This window comes from Saccopteryx bilineata, chromosome 6 (genome assembly GCF_036850765.1).
Source record: "Saccopteryx bilineata isolate mSacBil1 chromosome 6, mSacBil1_pri_phased_curated, whole genome shotgun sequence".
Taxonomy (NCBI): Eukaryota; Metazoa; Chordata; class Mammalia; order Chiroptera; family Emballonuridae; genus Saccopteryx; species Saccopteryx bilineata.
The window spans coordinates 40183593-40202317 of NC_089495.1; the positions used below are offsets into that span (position 1 = coordinate 40183593).

Consider the following 18725-nt stretch of genomic DNA (forward strand, 5'->3'; position numbering starts at 1 on the left):
TTCACAGAATAGAAAGTGTAAAAAATCATATATATATAATAACTGTATTATTTATTTGCCATTTTTCCTAATGTCCAGGAATAAACTGTATATTTATTGAGCAGCAAGAAAGAAGACAATACTGAACATAAACTGTCTTAGTTAGAATTTTTTTAATATCTATATTTCCTCACAAAATAGACATCTTTATATTCACAATTTTCTTTTTGCTATAAGTAAGATGTTCTAATACTAAAAAACTGTTCTCTAATCTAATGATAAATAACCACAAGTCCAGGGAATAATTAAGTATACAAAAAAGATCTAAGTCTGTGTTCACATCAGTAAAAGGATGGCAATTAAAGTAAGTGATAGCTATAATTACCCACACATAACTATATTTCAGCAAATGAACAAACAGATAATTATTTCTGGGAAGCAGAGGTAGCATGCAGATACTGGCATTCAAGAGAGAAATAATTTCCTAGAAAAATAACACTGTTTCTGATTCAATTAGAACTTCAAGTTATTTTAAACATTCATTTCCATCTTGTGTCTTTGTTTAGAAAGCACATTGATTGTACATTGTGAATTATGAATCAGTATTAATAACTGCTTTAAGAACTGTAATGATCATGAATATATCATGTGTTGCACATGTGTAATATTTGTTTAATTTTTATCATACTGAATAGGAGAAATTTTCTGACTTTGTCCCTTGAAAAGGATTTACAGGTTCATATGTAATATGCAACAGTGTCTTAATCAGTAAAGGCCTTCCGAGTGCCTAAGTACCCAGGGCACTGTGCCAGGTATTTTAATACTCATAGGAAGGCTTTAGGAATCCAGAAGTTCATGGTATTCACAAAGTAGATCAAGTTAAATGTGTCAAGTGGCTTTGAAAAATTAAAAATACATTTGAAATAATTTTCCTTTTGTATATATAACTCTTGAGATTTTCAAGTGGTCTTACAGCCTTATTTAAAAATCGTAATCCTATAAGCATTTAAGGGAAAAGACATAAATCTGTGTTCTAGGGTTTGAAAGTGTGAAAGTATACTCTGTTAAGGTTTAGAGGTTTGATATTCCTAAAGACATAATTTTTTATTATTAAGTTCAAGAAATGTATTTCACAAAACTTTCTATTTTTGCTCTACAGCAGTTGTTGTTTGTTTCATTGGCTTTTTAGTTTTATTTTGATATGTAGAGTAAGAGTCATATTTTTGTATTTAGTTTGCTAGTGTAATTTCTTAAGCCATAGCTTTTACTTATTGAATCAAAACACAAATTAAATGTTTTGGTGAAATGAAGCTCTATTTTCTCTTTTTTTTTTTAATTTATTTTATTTTATTTATTTATTTTTAGAGAGGAGAGAGAGGGAGAGAGACAGAGAGGGAGAGAGAGGAGAGAGAGACAGAGAGAGAGAAGGGGGGGAGGAGCTGGAAGCATCAACTCCCATATGTGCCTTGACCAGGCAAGCCCAGGGTTTAGAACCAGCAACCTCAGCATTTCCAGGTTGACGCTTTATCCACTGCGCCACCACAGGTCAGGCTATTTTCTCTTTCTTTATAGTAGGTGAGCTAGGGAAAATGGTTTCAAGTGAAATTTTAGCAAAAGTAATAATGGGTATATGGTCATCTTTCTAAAATATTATATATTTAGTTTTGATCACTCTAATGTATTTAAATTTTCTCTTTTTTTATTAAGTGGTTATCTTTAAAATACCCCAACTTGCAAGTAAAAATATTACTTACCTTCTTTCTAGCTATATATATACAACTTTTGTGAAATATTTTATCACATACTTGATGCCTATTGCTGTTACTACTATTTCATTGTTATTGTTTTAGAATATTCAATTTGAATATAAGGGCATACAGTGTTTTTGTTATACTTACCAGCTCATAAAGGGATATCTTCAGAGATTTCAGAAAGTAATTTTTTAAAAAATATTATACCTGAATATTTTTATCCCAACAAACACATAGATCTGAACATTACACATTAACATGAAAAGTTTTACAAAATGCCTATTTTAATCAAGTTAGAGTAATAGCCATTATTATTTTAAGGGTCTAAAATAGGGAGATAATTTTAACATCCAACAAATAGGACTTGGTTATTTTAAATTGTAATAGTTCTAGGCCTGACCTCTGGTGGCACAGTGGGATAAAGCATCAACCTGGAACACTGAGGTCACCGGTTCGAAACCCTGGGATTGCCTCGTTAAGGCACATGTGGGAGTTGATGCTTCCTGCTCCTCCCCCTTCTCTCTCTCTCTCTCACCCTCTTCCCCTCCCTCCGTCTCTCTCCTTTCTGAGAAAAAAAATTGAATAAATAAAGTCTTTAAATTGTAATAGTTCTAGATGACAGAATGCTATGCATTGAGTACCATTAATGGCTAGCTGTAAACAGTGCAGATCTGTTGACATAGAGATAAATTACATGATATTCTTAAGGGGGGAAAAGTATATTATTAAAACTTTATGTATGATATAACTCAAACTTCATAAAAACAGAACCAAATATATTATGTAAACATGCACATATATTTATGTAAAAAAATAAAATTCAACACAGTGGAATACTAGACATGTTTAAAATATTTCTGAATAATAGAATTGATAGTAGTTTTTATTCTTTCTTGTGTTTTCCAGACTGCTACAAAGAGGATGTATAAATTTTATAACCTGCATAAAATTATAAATGCCATTTGAATAATATATATATTTATATATTATATATATATAAATATATATATTTATATATATTTTTTTGGTATTCTTCTGAAGCCAGAAATGGGGAGGCAGTCAGACAGACTCCCGCATGCACTCAACTGGGATCCAACCGGCACGTCCACCAGGGGGCGATGCTCTGCCCATCCGAGGCATCACTTTGTTGTGACCAGAGCCACTCTAGCGCCTGAGGCAGAGGCCACAGAACCATCCTCAGCGCCCGGGCCAACTTTGCTCCAATGGAGCCTTGGCTGCGGGAGGGGAAGAGAGAGACAGAGAGGAAGGAGAGGGGGAGGGGTGGAGAAGCAGACAGGCGCCTCTCCTGTGTGTCCTGGCTGGGAATTGAACCCGGGACTCCTGCATGCCAGGCCGACGCTCTACCACTGAGCAAACTGGCCAGGGCCAATAATATATATTTTTAAGAAAGCTGCTAAAGTCATTGAAGAGAAAACATTAAGAAAGGTCAATACTTTGGGATCCTGTATCACTCTTTGCAGAACTCATGTCAATTCTTAGTGGTAATAAATTTTTGGCAACTGCATTTTTTTTCCTCTTTATGTCTTTATTACTGGTCTAAAAGTCCTTCTGTATTTTACAAGTATCACCATCTCCCCACACCCCCGCATTACATCAAAAACCTCCTTCTAGTGAGCCAAATACTAATAATTCTATTGATATCTTTGAGGTCCTTCTCTCTCTCTCTTTCTCTCTCTCTCTCTCTCTCTCTGACAACAGAACAATTCCACAGTATTTCTTCAGAGACTTTGGTGCTAAGCTTGAACAAAATCTTCCCAACCAAATACCCACAATCAGACTGTCTCAAAGTGTGACTTGTGATTAAATAGTAGGCTAATCTTTATCCTATTCTCCCCTTCTTCCTTGGTAGGTCAGCAGTGAACATCTTTGGTCTGCTCAGCTGAAAAACGACATCCCCAGAACTGACCTTGGGGCAGTAAGAGGTAGGAGGGCAGAGTCTGAACCTCAGAAGGCCATGGAGTTCCACAGTCCTGGACATCTAAAATCCACTCTGAGAGCTCCTTTCCTCTCTCATTCTCTCTCTCCACAAATATTTTTAAATTGTGGAACTCTGTCACACAAGTCAAGGAATAGAACACTCTCAGCTACCTGGAAACCCCCATTATTCTCTCACCAAATTACTATTGGCTTCTTTCTCCTCCGAATGAAATAAGTCAATGTCCTGACTCTGTGGTAGTCCCTTCACTCCTCGTCCTTGCCAGTGAATTCTGTAGGGTGTGTAGTAGGATCACATTGGGATTTTAATTTGCATTTCTTTAATTACTAGTGAGTTTTGACCCTATAAAAAATGCTTATTAATATATCCTGTCTACTTTTCTGTTCAGTTATCTTTTTTTTTGTTTTTAAGTAAACTCTAAATATGAATTTATATATTATAAATATATATTTTTTCCTTTAAAGTTAGCATTCTCTTTTCTTCTGTTTAAAAATTTATTTCTTTCTTTTCCTACCTCTGAGGTAAAAGTGTTATTTCTCTATATTTTCTTCTATAAATTTTACTGTATACTTGACATTTAGATCTATAATCTACAAGGAATTACTTTGTGTGAACAGTGTGTAGTAGGGTCATTTCATTTTATTTCCTCATGTGGATAGTAGTGAATTATGCTGCCCCCCGTGTCTTGCAATATCAAGTTTGTCATAAATTAGGTGGCTATTTGCACAAGCGGGGAGAGTTTCCTCTCCTTATCCTTCTTTATTCCTAGTCTTTGGAAGAGTTTGTGTAATACTGACATTATTTCATCCTTAGAATTTTGGGAGAACTTACCAGAAAAGTCATTTGGGCTTAGAGTTTTTCTTATAAAAAAGCATTCATTTACAAATTAATTTAATACCCACATGATTATTTAGTTTTCCTACTTCTTTTCCCATTTTGGTTAGGTTTTGGTTTTTTTTTAATAGAAATATATCTGCTGATCTAAATTTACAAATTGATTCTGGCATAAGCCTGTTAACACTATACTCTTCTTACTTTTTAGTTTCTGCAAGATGTGTGGTGGGTCCCCCTTTCAATCCCTAGCATGGAATCTTCGTAACCACTTTCTTTATTTCTCTATTGCCCTTGAAAGAGGATTAATTTATTGTTTCAGAGAAAATTTTTTCAAAGACCCAACATTTTGCTTTGTTGTTTTATTTTCCAATAATTTATGTCCTTATCTTTATTACACTTTCCCTTCCTTCTTCTTGAAGTTTACTTTGTTGTTTTGTTTCCAACTTCTAACATTTTTTACAGATTTTCAACTTTTGTTTGCTTTCAATAATATATCTAAAGCTATAAATTTCCATTGATTAAGAGGTTAGCAGCATTCCACAAATTCTGTTTCATTTTATAGTAATTAGTTAAAATTATATGTGTGCACATGCATATGTGTGTATGTAACAGAGATACAATTTTTATTTTCCAAATAGATGAGAATTGTTGTTTTAAAATATTTGTGTGGTCTTTTTCTTTTCTATTTCTTTACATTAAAGCTTCCAGTACCCTCATGTTTTATATGTTCTTTAGAAATCTTGGGCTTTAAAATATACTACGCATTTTATTTCTAATGTGCACTTACAAGGTAAGAGTCTTTCAAAGTTTAATGGGATTCAATTAAGTTTAACTGTTTTCATATATTTTTTTTATCTACCACTGAAGACCTTTGTATTTATCTTACCTTTCAGATATTCTTATTTCATTCTTTTTTTCCACCATCTTTTGGGTTGATTGACTTTCTATTTTACCTTTTCTATTAGTTTGGGAATTATACTCTCCACTAGTATTTTTCAATGGTGATCTTTAAAATTATTACCTGCTAGCTGGATTAACTATTGTTCTTCTACCCCCTCCTGACCTCACTAACTTTTAAAAATTATTCTTTATTCCTCTTTGAATCTCTAAACATTTTTGGTCTGCCTGTGTTTAATTCTTACAATTTTTTATTTTTTCTATAATGATCCTAATTTCCCTTCATTCTTACAGGAGCTTTTTATTGTTTATAAAATTTGAGATTGGCAGTTATTTTATTTGAGCATGTTAAATATGTCTTTCATTGTCTTGAGACTTTAATTGCTGCTCCTTTGAAGTTAATTGGGTTGTTTTTTTTTTGGCAGAGATAGAGAGTCAGAGAGAGGGATAGATAGGGACAGACAGACAGGAACGGAGAAAGATAAGAAGAATCAATCATTAGTTTTTCATTGCGACACCTTAGTTCATTGATTGCTTTCTCACTTTTGGCTGCTTTTAAAGTGGTATTTATTTTACCACTGATACGCCTAGGAGTGGCTTTCTTTTTATTTAATTTACTCAGGTTTTGCATATTTTCTTTTTTATTTTTACCAAAGTCACATTTAGAGACAGAAAGATTCACCCTTATTAATTGTACACATCAATAAATTTATGGGAACACACGCATTCCTGTTTTTCAATAGAACTACATGGCCCTTTGCAGTTTACAATGGTCTGAATGTGTGTATCCCTTGCCCCTACCGGCTCATGTTGAAATTCTAATCCCCAAGGTGAGGGTATGTGAAGATGGGACCTTTGCAAGGACATTAGGCCATGAGGGTGGAGTTCTCATGAATGGGATTAGTGCCTTTATCAAAGAGTCCCCACAGAGCTTCCTTGCCCCTTCTGCCACATGAGAACATAGCAGTGGGTAGTCAGCAGTCTGCAACCTGGAAGAGGGCCCTCCCTGGAACCCGACCATGATGGCACCCTGACCTTGGAATTCCATCTTCCAGAAATGTGAGCCATCAATTTCTGCTGTTTGTAAGTCACCCAGCCTGTGGCATTTTGTTATAGCAGCCCGAACTGACTAGGAGAGCAATCCATCCTCTGCCTCCCGGCTATACCCAATCTTGGCAACCACTCATGTATTCTTCCCTATAGTTTTGTCTTTTCTGAAATGTCAGATATATGGAATTACACTTCTAGTCTTTTAAGAGTCTAACTTTTTTCACTCAGTATAATGTGTTTGAGATCCATCCACTGTGTCATATATAATCGTGTTTCATGGTTTTTTATTGAAGAGTTTTTCCATGTGCTGCTGGTCAACCGAAAAAAATTGGCCCTAAATAAGCCCACCTCTAAGCACTCACACCTATGTAATCGCTGCCTCTCTAGTGTACTGAATATATAACTTGCTTCTAACAAACCGAATGGAGAAGTGCTAGATATCCCCTCTAAGAATAGGCTGTGTAAGGACTGTGGCTTCCATTGTGGTTTTTCTTTCTGACTGTCATATAGATTGCTTGCTCTGAGGGAAGCCAGCTGTCCTGTTGGGAGGCCACCCTTATGGAGAAGCTCATGTGAGTGAGCTGGAAAGTGGATCTTTTGAGGCTGCCAGGAGCCATATGAGGGATCTTAAAAATGGACCATCTGTCAATCAAACATCAAGATGACTATCATTTTGGATGGGAGCTGATCGTTGCCTCACAAGGCACCTTGTAACTAAGGCACAAGCCTTAGACTTAGGACAAGACATCAGCTCAGTCATGTCCAGATTCCTGACCCAAAGAAACATCAAAATAATAGCTGTTTGTTGTATTTAGCCTCTAAGTTCTGGGGGGTAATTTTTATATAGCAATAGGTAACTAATACAATCAAGTCACCAGCTGAAGAACACTTAATTTCCAGTGTTAGGTGGTTATGAATAAAGGTACCACAAGCATTTGCATACAGGTGTTTGTGTGGACAGTGTATTCATTTCTCTTGTGTAAATACCCAGGGGTGGGATTGGTGGGTCATATAGAAAGTGTATGTCGAACTTTATAGGAAACTGACAACTCAAATCTGTTTCCTGATGCTTTTGTCAGAGTGAGAAATTCTCTTAACATTTCTCACCGAATCTTTTCTCTTGCCCATGTATCTTCTCTTCTTTCCCTAGGATTCTAATCATCCGTCTCCCTGACTGTATCCTTTATGACTCTAAACCATTTCCTGGAATTTCCATTCTTCTCTTTTGTTTGTGTCTCATTCTGGATATTTTTTTACTTATCTTTCACTTCCCCAGGTTTTTATTTTATTTTATTTTATTTTATTTAAAAATTATTTTCCATTGATTTGGGGAGTAGGGGAGAAAGAGAAAAAGAGGGGGGGCATAAACTCTTTGTTCTACTTAGTTGTTCCATTTAGTGATGCACTTATTAATTGCTTCTTGTATGTGCCCTGACCGGGCATCAAACCCACAATGTTGGCATGCCAAGATGCCACTCAATCCATTGAGCCAATTGGCCAGGACCTCTAGGTTTTTATTTTTAAATGACTGTGTCTAATTAACTTTAAACTCATCCTCCATTGTACTTAATTTTATTACTGTACTTTTTAATTCCAGAATTTCCATTTGGCACATTTTTATGGTTTCTCATTTCTGCTGAGCTTCTCAATCTTTTATCTCCTTGGGCATAGTAAACATACTTATTTTAAAGTATGTGCTTTTGAACTCTAATCTTTTGAGCACCCATGGATATATTGCAATTTACTGCTATTTCTGCTTATAATTTTCAGCTTATTTCGTGCCTGGTTATTTTTTACTATGTATTGAATTGAGCGTAGGATGCTGTAATTGGAACACATATACATCCCCCCCACTCTCCAGCTACCTGTAGGTCATGTCAGTTCCTAAAGTTGGATTGAGATGGTTCACCACCAAAATCAGCTGATGTTCCTGATTCTGATTCACATAACCCTTAGGATGTACATTTTAAGATCCCATCCCATGGCCTTGGCAAACCTTAGACCTAGTCTGTCCCCACAATCTTAGGTGATAGTCAGAAGCACAGCCTAGTCTTCAGTAGGTGAGTGCCCTAAGCACCCTTTGGAGAGAAGCCTAGAATATGTAGGGCTCTTCGCATGGCCTCCATTGCATTCCATACCCACGTTTTCAGTCCCTTCTCAGTGTCTTACTGTCTTAGTATTTGCTTAGTGTACTGAATCAGATTGAACAAATAAAGAAAGTTTTGTCTGACTCTTTTGAATGTTTTCAGAAAAGGGTTGGTTTGAATCTTCCCATTAGCCACTATTAGGAATCCTGGACTTCTTTTATGTGTGAGAGAAATAACTTATTTGTTTAAGCTATGATTAGACAAGTTTTGGTTACACATGGTCAAGCCAATTTCTAAATGACATACTGATACACTTAAACAAAATACTTAAAACAAGTTTGGCATTTATCATGCCTTCAATATTATTATCCTTCACATTTTTTCAGTATGAAAAGAAAAATGATTTTTTTTTTCAGTCAGAGGAAAGGAGATAGTGAGAAAGACTCCTGCACACACCCTGACCAGGATGTATCCTGGCAACCCCTGTCTGGGGCCAATGCTTGAATCAACCGAGCTTTTTTTAGTGCCTGAGGCTGATGAGCTGGGACCAACTGAACTATCCTCAGTACCTGGGGCCAACGCTCAATCAATTGAACCATTGGTTGCGGGAGGAGAAAAGGAGGGGAAGAGAAGCAGATGGTTGTTTCTTCTGTGTGTCCTGACTGGGTATTGAACTTGGGATATCCACGTGCTGTGCAGACTTTCTATCTACTGAGTCAGCTGGTTTAATTAAAAATATTATTAGTGCATCTATCTTCTCCTTCTGCTTAATATAGTATTATTTTACACTGGTTCTCATACACCAACTATTTCCTAAATATCTCTGAAAAGTCATCTAACACTGAATACAATTATAATTCTTTAATTTAACCTATCAGGTGTTGACAATATACCCTACAGCAGTGGTTGGCAAACCACAGCTCGTGAGCCATATGCAACTCTTTGGCCCCTTGAGTGTGGCTCTTCCACAAAATACCAAGTACTGGCAAAGGCCAGCTTAGGAGTACCCTAATTAAGTTAATAACAATGTATCTCTGTAGAAAGTTGATACAACTTAAAACTTAACTATTTAATTTTGAATTTAAAAAGAACTTACCATTTGAGACAGAATTTCCATTTTCAGTAGTGATAGCACTAGAGAGTGAATTAGATAATTGGATTCCATGGTTATTTGCATTTCTATCTTGAGTCTCCGTTGAAATCTCTGATGTTCCAGGATCATCTCGGCTACTTAGGTTCATGTTAGTTTCAAAACCTAAAATAAATTGCAGGAAAGATTTTTTTTTTCCTGCTAAAATACACTGAATAAGTTGAATAAAATATTGAAAGGGAACAATACAACTTATCAAATCAAACATGAATTACATTTAAAATAACTTAGTAACAATACTTAATCAAATGTATGGCCTACAAAATATTCACCAAATTTTACCAAAGCATGGTTAAACATAATGACCTCAAAATATTCAACAAACATTGTTAAACTAAGTGTGTGAAAATAAATTTGATAATTTGTTATTTTCTAACATATCTGTACAGATTTGTTTTTTGTTTTTTGTTTTATTTATTCAGAGAGAGGGAGTCAGAGAAATAGACTCCTACATTTGCCCCAACCGGGATCCAATCAACCAGCCTGCTAGAGGGTGATACTCTGCCCATCTGGGGCATTGCTCTGTTGCTCAGCAACTGAACTCTTCTTAGCACCTGAAGTGGAGGCCATGGAGCCATTCTCAGCACCCAGGGCCAATTCACTCCAACTGAACCATGGCTGCAGGAGGTAAAGAGAGCGAGAGTGAGAGAGAGAAAGAAGCAGGAGAGGGGGTTGGAGAAGCAGATGGGCACTTCTCCTGCATGTCCTGACCAGGAATCGAACCCAGGACATCCACATGCCAGTCCAATGCTCTACCACTGAGCCAACCAACCAGGGCCTGTACAGAATTTTTGATATCATAGTTCAAATAACTTAACATTATAGCTTGCCTACTGAAGAAGGCTATTTCTTAATAATATTGCAATAGTTATGTTTCAGGAGTTTTCTGAATTATTAAAATAAGTAGAGCTGAAGCAATCTAACAGATCTGGAATAAAATAAGAGATACATTTTCAACCTCATTATAAAATGTGTTAGTAACCATTAAAGAATACTAAACTTCAAATCTCTACCTCTGTATTCTATACCCCAACAAGATTACCTAAATGTTTACAGTATGTCCCAAACTGAGTGCTCTGAAATGTGCAAACACAGAAGTCATTGTCCAAATTAGATTGAAGAGCCAAGTAAAGATTTTTAAAGCTATGCATTAATAATAAAGTAAAATAGAACAAATGCTAAGATTTATAACAATGTCTAACTAACGTAGAGTTTTACACAATGACAGCACTATCCTTAGGCAGAGTCAATGAGTGAGAGTGTGTAAATCAACCATAATTATCACCATGGTGTCAGACTGTCTTCCCCTGTTTCCCAATCCTCAAAATCAGGTCCCCTCTCTCAGACAGGCCAGACATGCACGGGATTGGTTCTTGCTTCCCCAGGGACTTCAAAAAAGCTCTGACCTACTGGGAGTTTTTTTGTTCAACATCAAGCATATACATGCTGTTTCTGCTCTTGTCTGTTGGTACACAGTGGATTCTGGCTGTCTTCAGTCAGTTCTGCTGGAAGTTTTAGGCCAGGGCTCAGGAACCTTCTTGGCTGAGAGAGCCATGAACGCCACATATTTTAAAATGTAATTCTATGAGAGCCATACAACGACCCATGTACGTTACACATTATCCGATAAAAATTTGGTGTTGTTCCAGAGGACAGCTGTGATTGGCTCCAGCCACCCGCAACCATGAACATGAGCAGTAGGAAATGAATAGATTGGAATATATGAGAATGTTTTATATTTTTAACATTATTATTATTTTTTTATTAAAGATTTGTCTGTGAGCCTTCAAAAGAGCCACATCTGGTTCATGAGCCATAGGTTCCCGACCCCTGTTTTAGGCTATCAAATTATTCAAAAGTGATAATATATACAATTTGTTTCTTATTATGCTTTACATGGAGAAGAACAGTTTATCTGATATGATCCCCATAACCAGGACCGCAATGGGCAGAGAGGTTACCCTCATATTGAAAAAGGAATCAAGATCACCCAGGGTCATGCAGCTGGAAGAAAGTAGAATAGAACTTTAACATATGTACTCTGATTACTGCCCTATTTTTGTTTTTTACTAAAAGACAAATTAGAGTATGTCATTTCAATGGACTGCTGTTTAAATTCGAAGGAAAGAGGGGAGGTAATGAGGCAAGTGGGAAGGAAGGGGAGAGGATAATAGGAGGAAGAAGATAGGCCAGGCTCCCGAGGCTGAGCTTGACTTGATCCTTTCTAACTCTTCCTCCTAGACATTCTCTCCCCTTACTCTTGAGACTCACACTCAAACAGCACTACAAGCCATGGACATTTTCTCATATGATCCACATTGACTCATATTTCAGTGCTTTGGTCTATGCATTCTCTCTCCACTCACCAATCTTGACTCTTCCTAATCACCAGTGAGGACACTATTCAGCTCACCCACAGTGATCTCATTTACAAGTAAATTATGTGCAGCATAAAGAGGACTCTGGTCTGCCCAAAAAGGAAGGTGTGCTAAGGTTAAGAGTAGAGAATGCTAACAGTTAGTATATGCTAGACAGTTAGTATAAAGGGAAAATGAACAGGGCTTTGAACATCAAGCAGAAGAGTTAATATTTCAGTGATCCAGTGAGCCCCTGCAGCTCCTGTTTCCTTACATATAAAAAACAAGCAAAAGGTTTTGGTTAAGCCAACATGCATAAGGACAGTGATGACTATGAGGTTGAGTGATCCTAGCTTTTAACAGTGAGCAACTACCAAACAGGCTATAACTAAAAGAATATTCAATTGGTCAATTCTATTTTGCTTTTCTTAAATTTTTTATTCTGAAGTTGTCTGAAGACACAGACATTCTCCAACTTTTATTCCTCTTTAAGTTATTTTTTTTCTTTAATCCCGATGCTTATTGAGTACCTACTATATGCTTAACACCCTTCAGGTGCTAGAGGTACAACACAGTAATGAATATCACAATCAACTTGAAGTTTACTGCCTAGTTTAACAACAGACAAACAAGCAAATAAACAAACAAATAATTAAAAGAGGTAGATTCCCAGCTGGGTAGAAAATTTAATGAGAAATGAGGGTGAGCAGCCAACGTTTTCAGGCAACATGGGTCAGGAAACCATCTCTAGAAGGTCAGTTAAGCTCAGGAAAAGGAGGGTAAGAAGTGCATGTGTTGACAGATAGCCGCCCACATGGGAGAAGAACTCCAAGCAGGAAAGAGCTCACTTTTTTTCAAGGAACCAGGTAATAGGATCCTTTTGAATTGGGCACGATGAAGCAAAGGACATGTGAGAACAGGGGACAGGCACATCCCCAGGGCTGGGGAGGCAACTGCAAGCAGAAGTTTAGCTCTTGTACTCAGGGCACTAGACATTTAAGACAACAGGATGTGAGGCAGGAAGGCAGGTAAATGGAGACAGTCCTCTTATGTCTAGTGGGTGGTACAAGACTCAATCCTCTGAGATACTGTGTCTTAGTATGAATATTTGATGCTAGCTTTCCTCATAACTGATTTCTGTCTCAGAAACAATTGATATATTAACTTATAGTCAAAATCTTCATTTTTCCTAGTAAAGATGAAAAATATCATATTTCTGGTCAGTAGGTGAAATTGTAGCCAATAAATGTGTTTAAATTTGTCACAAGCTGTGACCCTTACATCATTTTTAAGGTTTTCTTTTTTTATATTAAAACCATATGTCTACTCAAGGATGGCTCTGGATTGGAATAAGGGAATAAGTCTTTCTTAATGTAAGTCAAGAATTAATGGCTAACCTAATGATTATTATTCACATTGCTTTTACAATAATTATCATCTTCTGAGTGTTTGTTATGCACTAATCCCCCCCCCCAGATGTGATACTTAACTTAGCTCTTGTTTTCCTAACAATTCTGAAGAGTTGTCACTATCACACCTATTTTCAAGATGAGGTCATTGAGGCTTGAGGAGGTTAATCTATAAGCAAACATTTTATAATTAGTGTTGCAGATGGATTCAGAAGAAGGCTTAAAGGTACCCACCATCCACCTACACTCATTCCTATGCTTGTTCCCTTATGTAAAGTCTTTCCTCCTTATTCCATTCACTGGTATAAAGCAGTGGTCCCCAACCCCCGGGCCGCGGACCGGTACCGATCAGCAGAGAAAGAGTAAATAACATTATTTTCGTTTTATTTATATTTAAGTCAGAACGATGTTTTATTTTTAAAAAATGACCAGATTCCCTCTATTATATCCATCTAAGACTCACTCTTGATGCTTGTCTCATAAGTTCGACAATTATATTTAAAAATACCACAGTTTTTACGCCAGTCGCATAATTTTATTTTGTGCATTTATCCGTCCCACCCTAAAGGCCGGTCCGTGAAAATATTTTCTGACATTAAACCGGTCTGTGGCCCAAAAAAGGTTGAGGACCACTGGTGTAAAGGATAAGGCAGCTTCCTTTCTGTGCTTTTGTCACCCATGCCTGAGTGATATTGAATTGTCATTATTACTGGTATTCAATACCTCAGTGGTATTGAACTGTCAACTGGAGCTTGAAGAATTATACTCCAGCCACTGAAACAGAGCTACAAAATCAATATGGGTGTCCTCACTTTGGGGTATCCTTGCTCATTAATATTAACTAGGAGGTTCTTAGCATAGTAAATTCTGTGTCAGCCTTTGCTCAGAACCACCCTTACTCCAAGCTAAATTCAAACACATAAAAACATCTGTGTCCAAACTTGTTAATATCTTGATACAGCCACAACAAGGGTCAAATGCAGAAATTCTCAATAATTCTGACTTTGTTGTTGTGTCAGTTTAGTGCATGAATGGTTGCTATGCCCCTTATCAAAAGTACACCCATTACCCTGTATTTAGGCATTGAAGAAATTACAACAATGAAAAATCAAGTGGACATTGGTGTTAACTCTAAAGAAGCCTTAGTTATAAAAATGTATACATGGCTCTGGCCAGGTGACTTCATGGATACAGTGTCATCCTGGTGTGCCAAAGTCACAAGTTTGATCCCCGGTCAGAGCATGTATGAGAAGCAATCATTGAGTGCACAATTAAAAAATGAAACAATTAAATGGAACAATGAGTCCTGGCCGGTTGGCTCAGTAGTTGAGCGTCAGCCTGGCGTGCAGGAGTCCCGGGTTCGATTCCCAGCCAGGGCACACAGGAGAAGTGCCCATCTGCTTCTCCACCCCTCCCCTTCTCCTTCCTCTCTGTCTCTCTCTTCCTCTCCCACAGCCAAGGCTCCATTGGAGCAAAGTTGACCCCAGTGCTGGGGATGACTCTATGGCCTCAGGCGCTAGAATGGCTCTGGTTGCAACAGAGTGATGCCCCAGATGGGCAGAGCATCGCCCCCTGGTGGGCATGCTGGGTGGATCCCTGTTGGGCGCATGTGGGAGTCTGTCTGACTGCCTCCCCGTTTCCAACTTCAGAAAAATAAAAAAATAAAAAAAGGAACAATGAGTTGATGCCTTTCCTCATTCTTCTCTTTCTTGTTATTCCTTTCTCTATATATATCTTCCTTCTTTCTCTTTCTGAAATCAATGGAAAAAGTTTTTTAAGTGCATATACCATATGCATATTTCATGGAGACTTCAAAGGAATAATACAGTGCAAACGAAGTCATCAAGTTTGTTCATGCCTTTAAGCAGCGGCCATCAGGGTTTTGAGGGTGAAGAAAAGTCTGTCACACCAAAAGAAAATATTTGAGATTCTTTTTTTTTTCTTCTTCAACAACAGAAATTTATTTCCTCACAGTTCTGAAGGCTAGAAATCCAAGAGCAAGGTGTCAGCAGGTTTGGTTTCTCCTGAGGCCTCTGGTTCTTGGCTTGCAGATGACCTCCTTCTCACTGTGTCCTCACATGGCCTTTCTTTTGTGGGCATTCTTTTTGTCTCTTTCTGTGTCCAGATTTCTGCTTCTTTTTTTTAAATTTTTTTAAATTTCTTTTTATTATTTAATGCAGTGACATTGATAAATCAGGGTACATATGTTCAGAGAAAACATCTCCAGATTATTTTGACATTGATAATGTTGCATACCCCTCAACCAAAGTCAAATTGTCTTCTGTCACCTTCTATCTGGTTTTCTTTGTGCCCCTCCCCTCCCTTCCTACCACCCCCTCTCTCTCCTTCCTCGCCCCCTCCCCCGTTACCATCACATTCTTGTCCATGTCTCTGAGTCTCATTTTTATGTCCCATCTATGTATGGATTCATATAGTTCTTAGTTTTTTCTGATTTACTTATTTCACTCTGTACAATGTTATCAAGGTCCATCCATGTTATTGTAAATGATCTGATGTCTTAAAGAATCTAAGCAAACAAGTAGAGAAATGAGAACTGTAAAATCCTGTATAATGATTTAAGGTATGTCTGCACCATTTTTAGTCTTGTGAAATCAGTGGTTTGTGTAGTTCGGTGGCATCCTTTGGTGAGGTAGGTTGTAACACTGGTTGATTCAAATACCTGTGGTGATATTTTAATAGCCTATAAACAGGATATCTCTGTGACCCCTGCCTAGTGTTGCTTTTACAGGTATGGGAGTAATGAGTCACACTGGAATCTGACTCAAAGATAAAGTCTTGGCCTTACATTAGGATATGATTATTAAATACAAGTAGGCAAAGAACTCACATTTAAGTTGAATTTTAATCTAGTGAGAGAGCTCTGCAAATCTCTAAATGTGAATAAAAAAATCAGTTGTCTTGTGATAGTTTTTATATACAGTAACTAAAATATCATGCTGGGTGGGTGTGATCCTTTGAAACTGTGGTTTTCTATAAGAGGTGACATGGCTACCCTCCCTCACCCTTTTCCCCACACTCCTTCCCCACCCTCATACACCCTCCCCCCTAAACAACGTCTGGCAGTGCCTGGAGATGCTTTTGATTGTCACACTCCGAGAGGGGGATATTACTGGCATCTAGTGGGTAGACAACAGCGGTGCTAAAAAACACCTACAATGTACAAAACATTCCTCCACAACAAAGAAATATCTGGCCCAGAATGGCAATGCCGAGCTTGAGAAAGATTATTATAAAACTTAAATCAGATCACACTATTTCTTCATTCAATCTCCCTACTGGTTTTCTGGGATTAAGATCCAAAGATTTCCTGAAGCTGAGAGATCCTTCACAACCTCCATTCCACACTCTGAACTACCCCCGCCCCCCCTGGCCACATGCCACCTCTGCACACCTCATTCAGCCTCTTCTCCTGGAGGGAGCAGGGCAGCTCCGTTCAAAGCTGCCCTGAGCAGAAAGGCCTTCCAGACTACCTTCTAGAGAACAGCATCCCTCTCCCTGACCCAGGTCAATCTGTCTTCCAACTCCCTACTTAGGTTTTTTACATAGTCCTTGTCACTGTATGACACATTACATTTCAATTGTTGGTTTGCTTTTTGTCTCCTCCCTTTGGAATCTTGGTACCATGAGCTCAACTGCATTGTTGCTGCCTAGAACAGTGCCTACCCAACAGAGCATAGCAGGTGCTCAATAAATATTTGCTGGAAGAAAGAGAAAAAGAAAAGAATCAATTATTACAACAATAAATTTTATTTTCTAAAAGAAACCACACATTTTTATAACTAAAATAATTGAGAAATTTACTAACCAAAATAGTCATGTGAATGACTATGGAGAAATCCCCTATCACAGTAATAATTTCTCCTCATTCTTATGAGATTATTGGAAATATATGAAAGGATTTCCATTGTCAGTAATATACTTTTGAGTTCTAATCGTCTTACATAAAATTACAAGGTAAGGGAAATATCACATTGCGTGAGGTAAAATTTTTCTACATAATCAAAAGGTTAAAACTGTTTTTCTTTCTACCTAAGAGTGTTAACTTGGGGAAGGAAAAAAATTTCAAACTTGGATATTTGAAATTTATGCCTGACTCATAGTGTAAAGATTCATGTTTTCAGTATTGTCTTACCAATTATCATGGATAAACTTTTCATTGTGCAAGGTCCATACATATTTAGGTTTTAAAAATCTTAATTTGCATAGCTTTCTAAAGTCTGTTGTTAGAAAACCCACAATTGATTTGTTACACTTTAGCTTTGGAATCTTGGTGGCAGGAAATGAGCAGGGGAGGGTTGACAAGGAATCTAGTGAGCAGAGGTTCCAGACCTCCCCTGCTTGCAAACACCACTTCGAAGGCCCAAGAGGGAGCGGGGTAATGCATGCACAGTTAGCATTTGCATATCTTACATTTTTTTTCTGACAAAGCTTATTTAGTAGCATCATTGCAATAATTTATTCAAAGTTTTTCTGTTCCAACAAATATTTATTGAGCATCTACTATGTAGAGGCACTATTCTAGGCACTGAATTATGAGTAATTTGCTTTATTTTTCATTTTAAATAAATGTCCACTTTAATCCCTATATTTTTGTCATTTTTTATTCTTTTTCTTAAAGAAGTCATTTCTCCCCCCAATTACATAAGCTTCAACATCCTGAAAATAACAGAATGTGTCCCAAGTTTAGGATTTTGTGGTAATCTATACAATCCAATCTTTACTTCTTGGAGTTTACACTGACTGGGAGAAGAATGGGTATAAGATCACTGAATATGGCTACAGGGCAGCATAGCCTTTGGCTCTCACTGATACCATGGGCACAAGTCTTCAGGACAATATTCAAGTAGAATACCTTAACTACTCACTAGTCATAGGACTATTTTTCTAATTTACCTTGATATGAAAGGCATGTGCAAGTTCATGTAAGGTGATGTGTGTAGGAGAGGAATGGAGACAGGATTTTGTTGGCAGAGAAGAGAGGCAAGATGAAGGCTAAGGAGAGAAACTTCCCTTGGAGAATGAACACAAGATTCTGAAAGGGAGGAGAAAAGCTTCTTATTAGGGGCGAGAAGTTTCCTTGGATAAGTCTGGGCCAGCTATAGAAACATGGGGAGTATAATGAGTGACTGGGTCAAGTACTCACTCCAAATCAATAGCAAAAACAAATGTGGCAAAGGGCATAGAAGCTGGTCAATCTCTGGGAAACAGAGAGATGTCCTTGAGCTGGTGGCTG

General features: G+C 37.3%; 1 protein-coding gene across 2 annotated transcripts in view; it reads right to left on the minus strand.

Annotated features, from left to right (window-relative positions):
- The window catches only part of MYO16 (myosin XVI), a 596349-nt gene that overhangs the window by 40261 nt on the left and 537363 nt on the right, over window positions 1–18725 (minus strand). For both annotated transcript variants that reach the window (XM_066236132.1, XM_066236131.1), the window contains exon 33: window positions 9652–9810. In XM_066236132.1, coding sequence (XP_066092229.1) covers window positions 9652–9810 — 159 coding nt within the window. The remainder of the gene's footprint in view (window positions 1–9651; window positions 9811–18725) is intronic.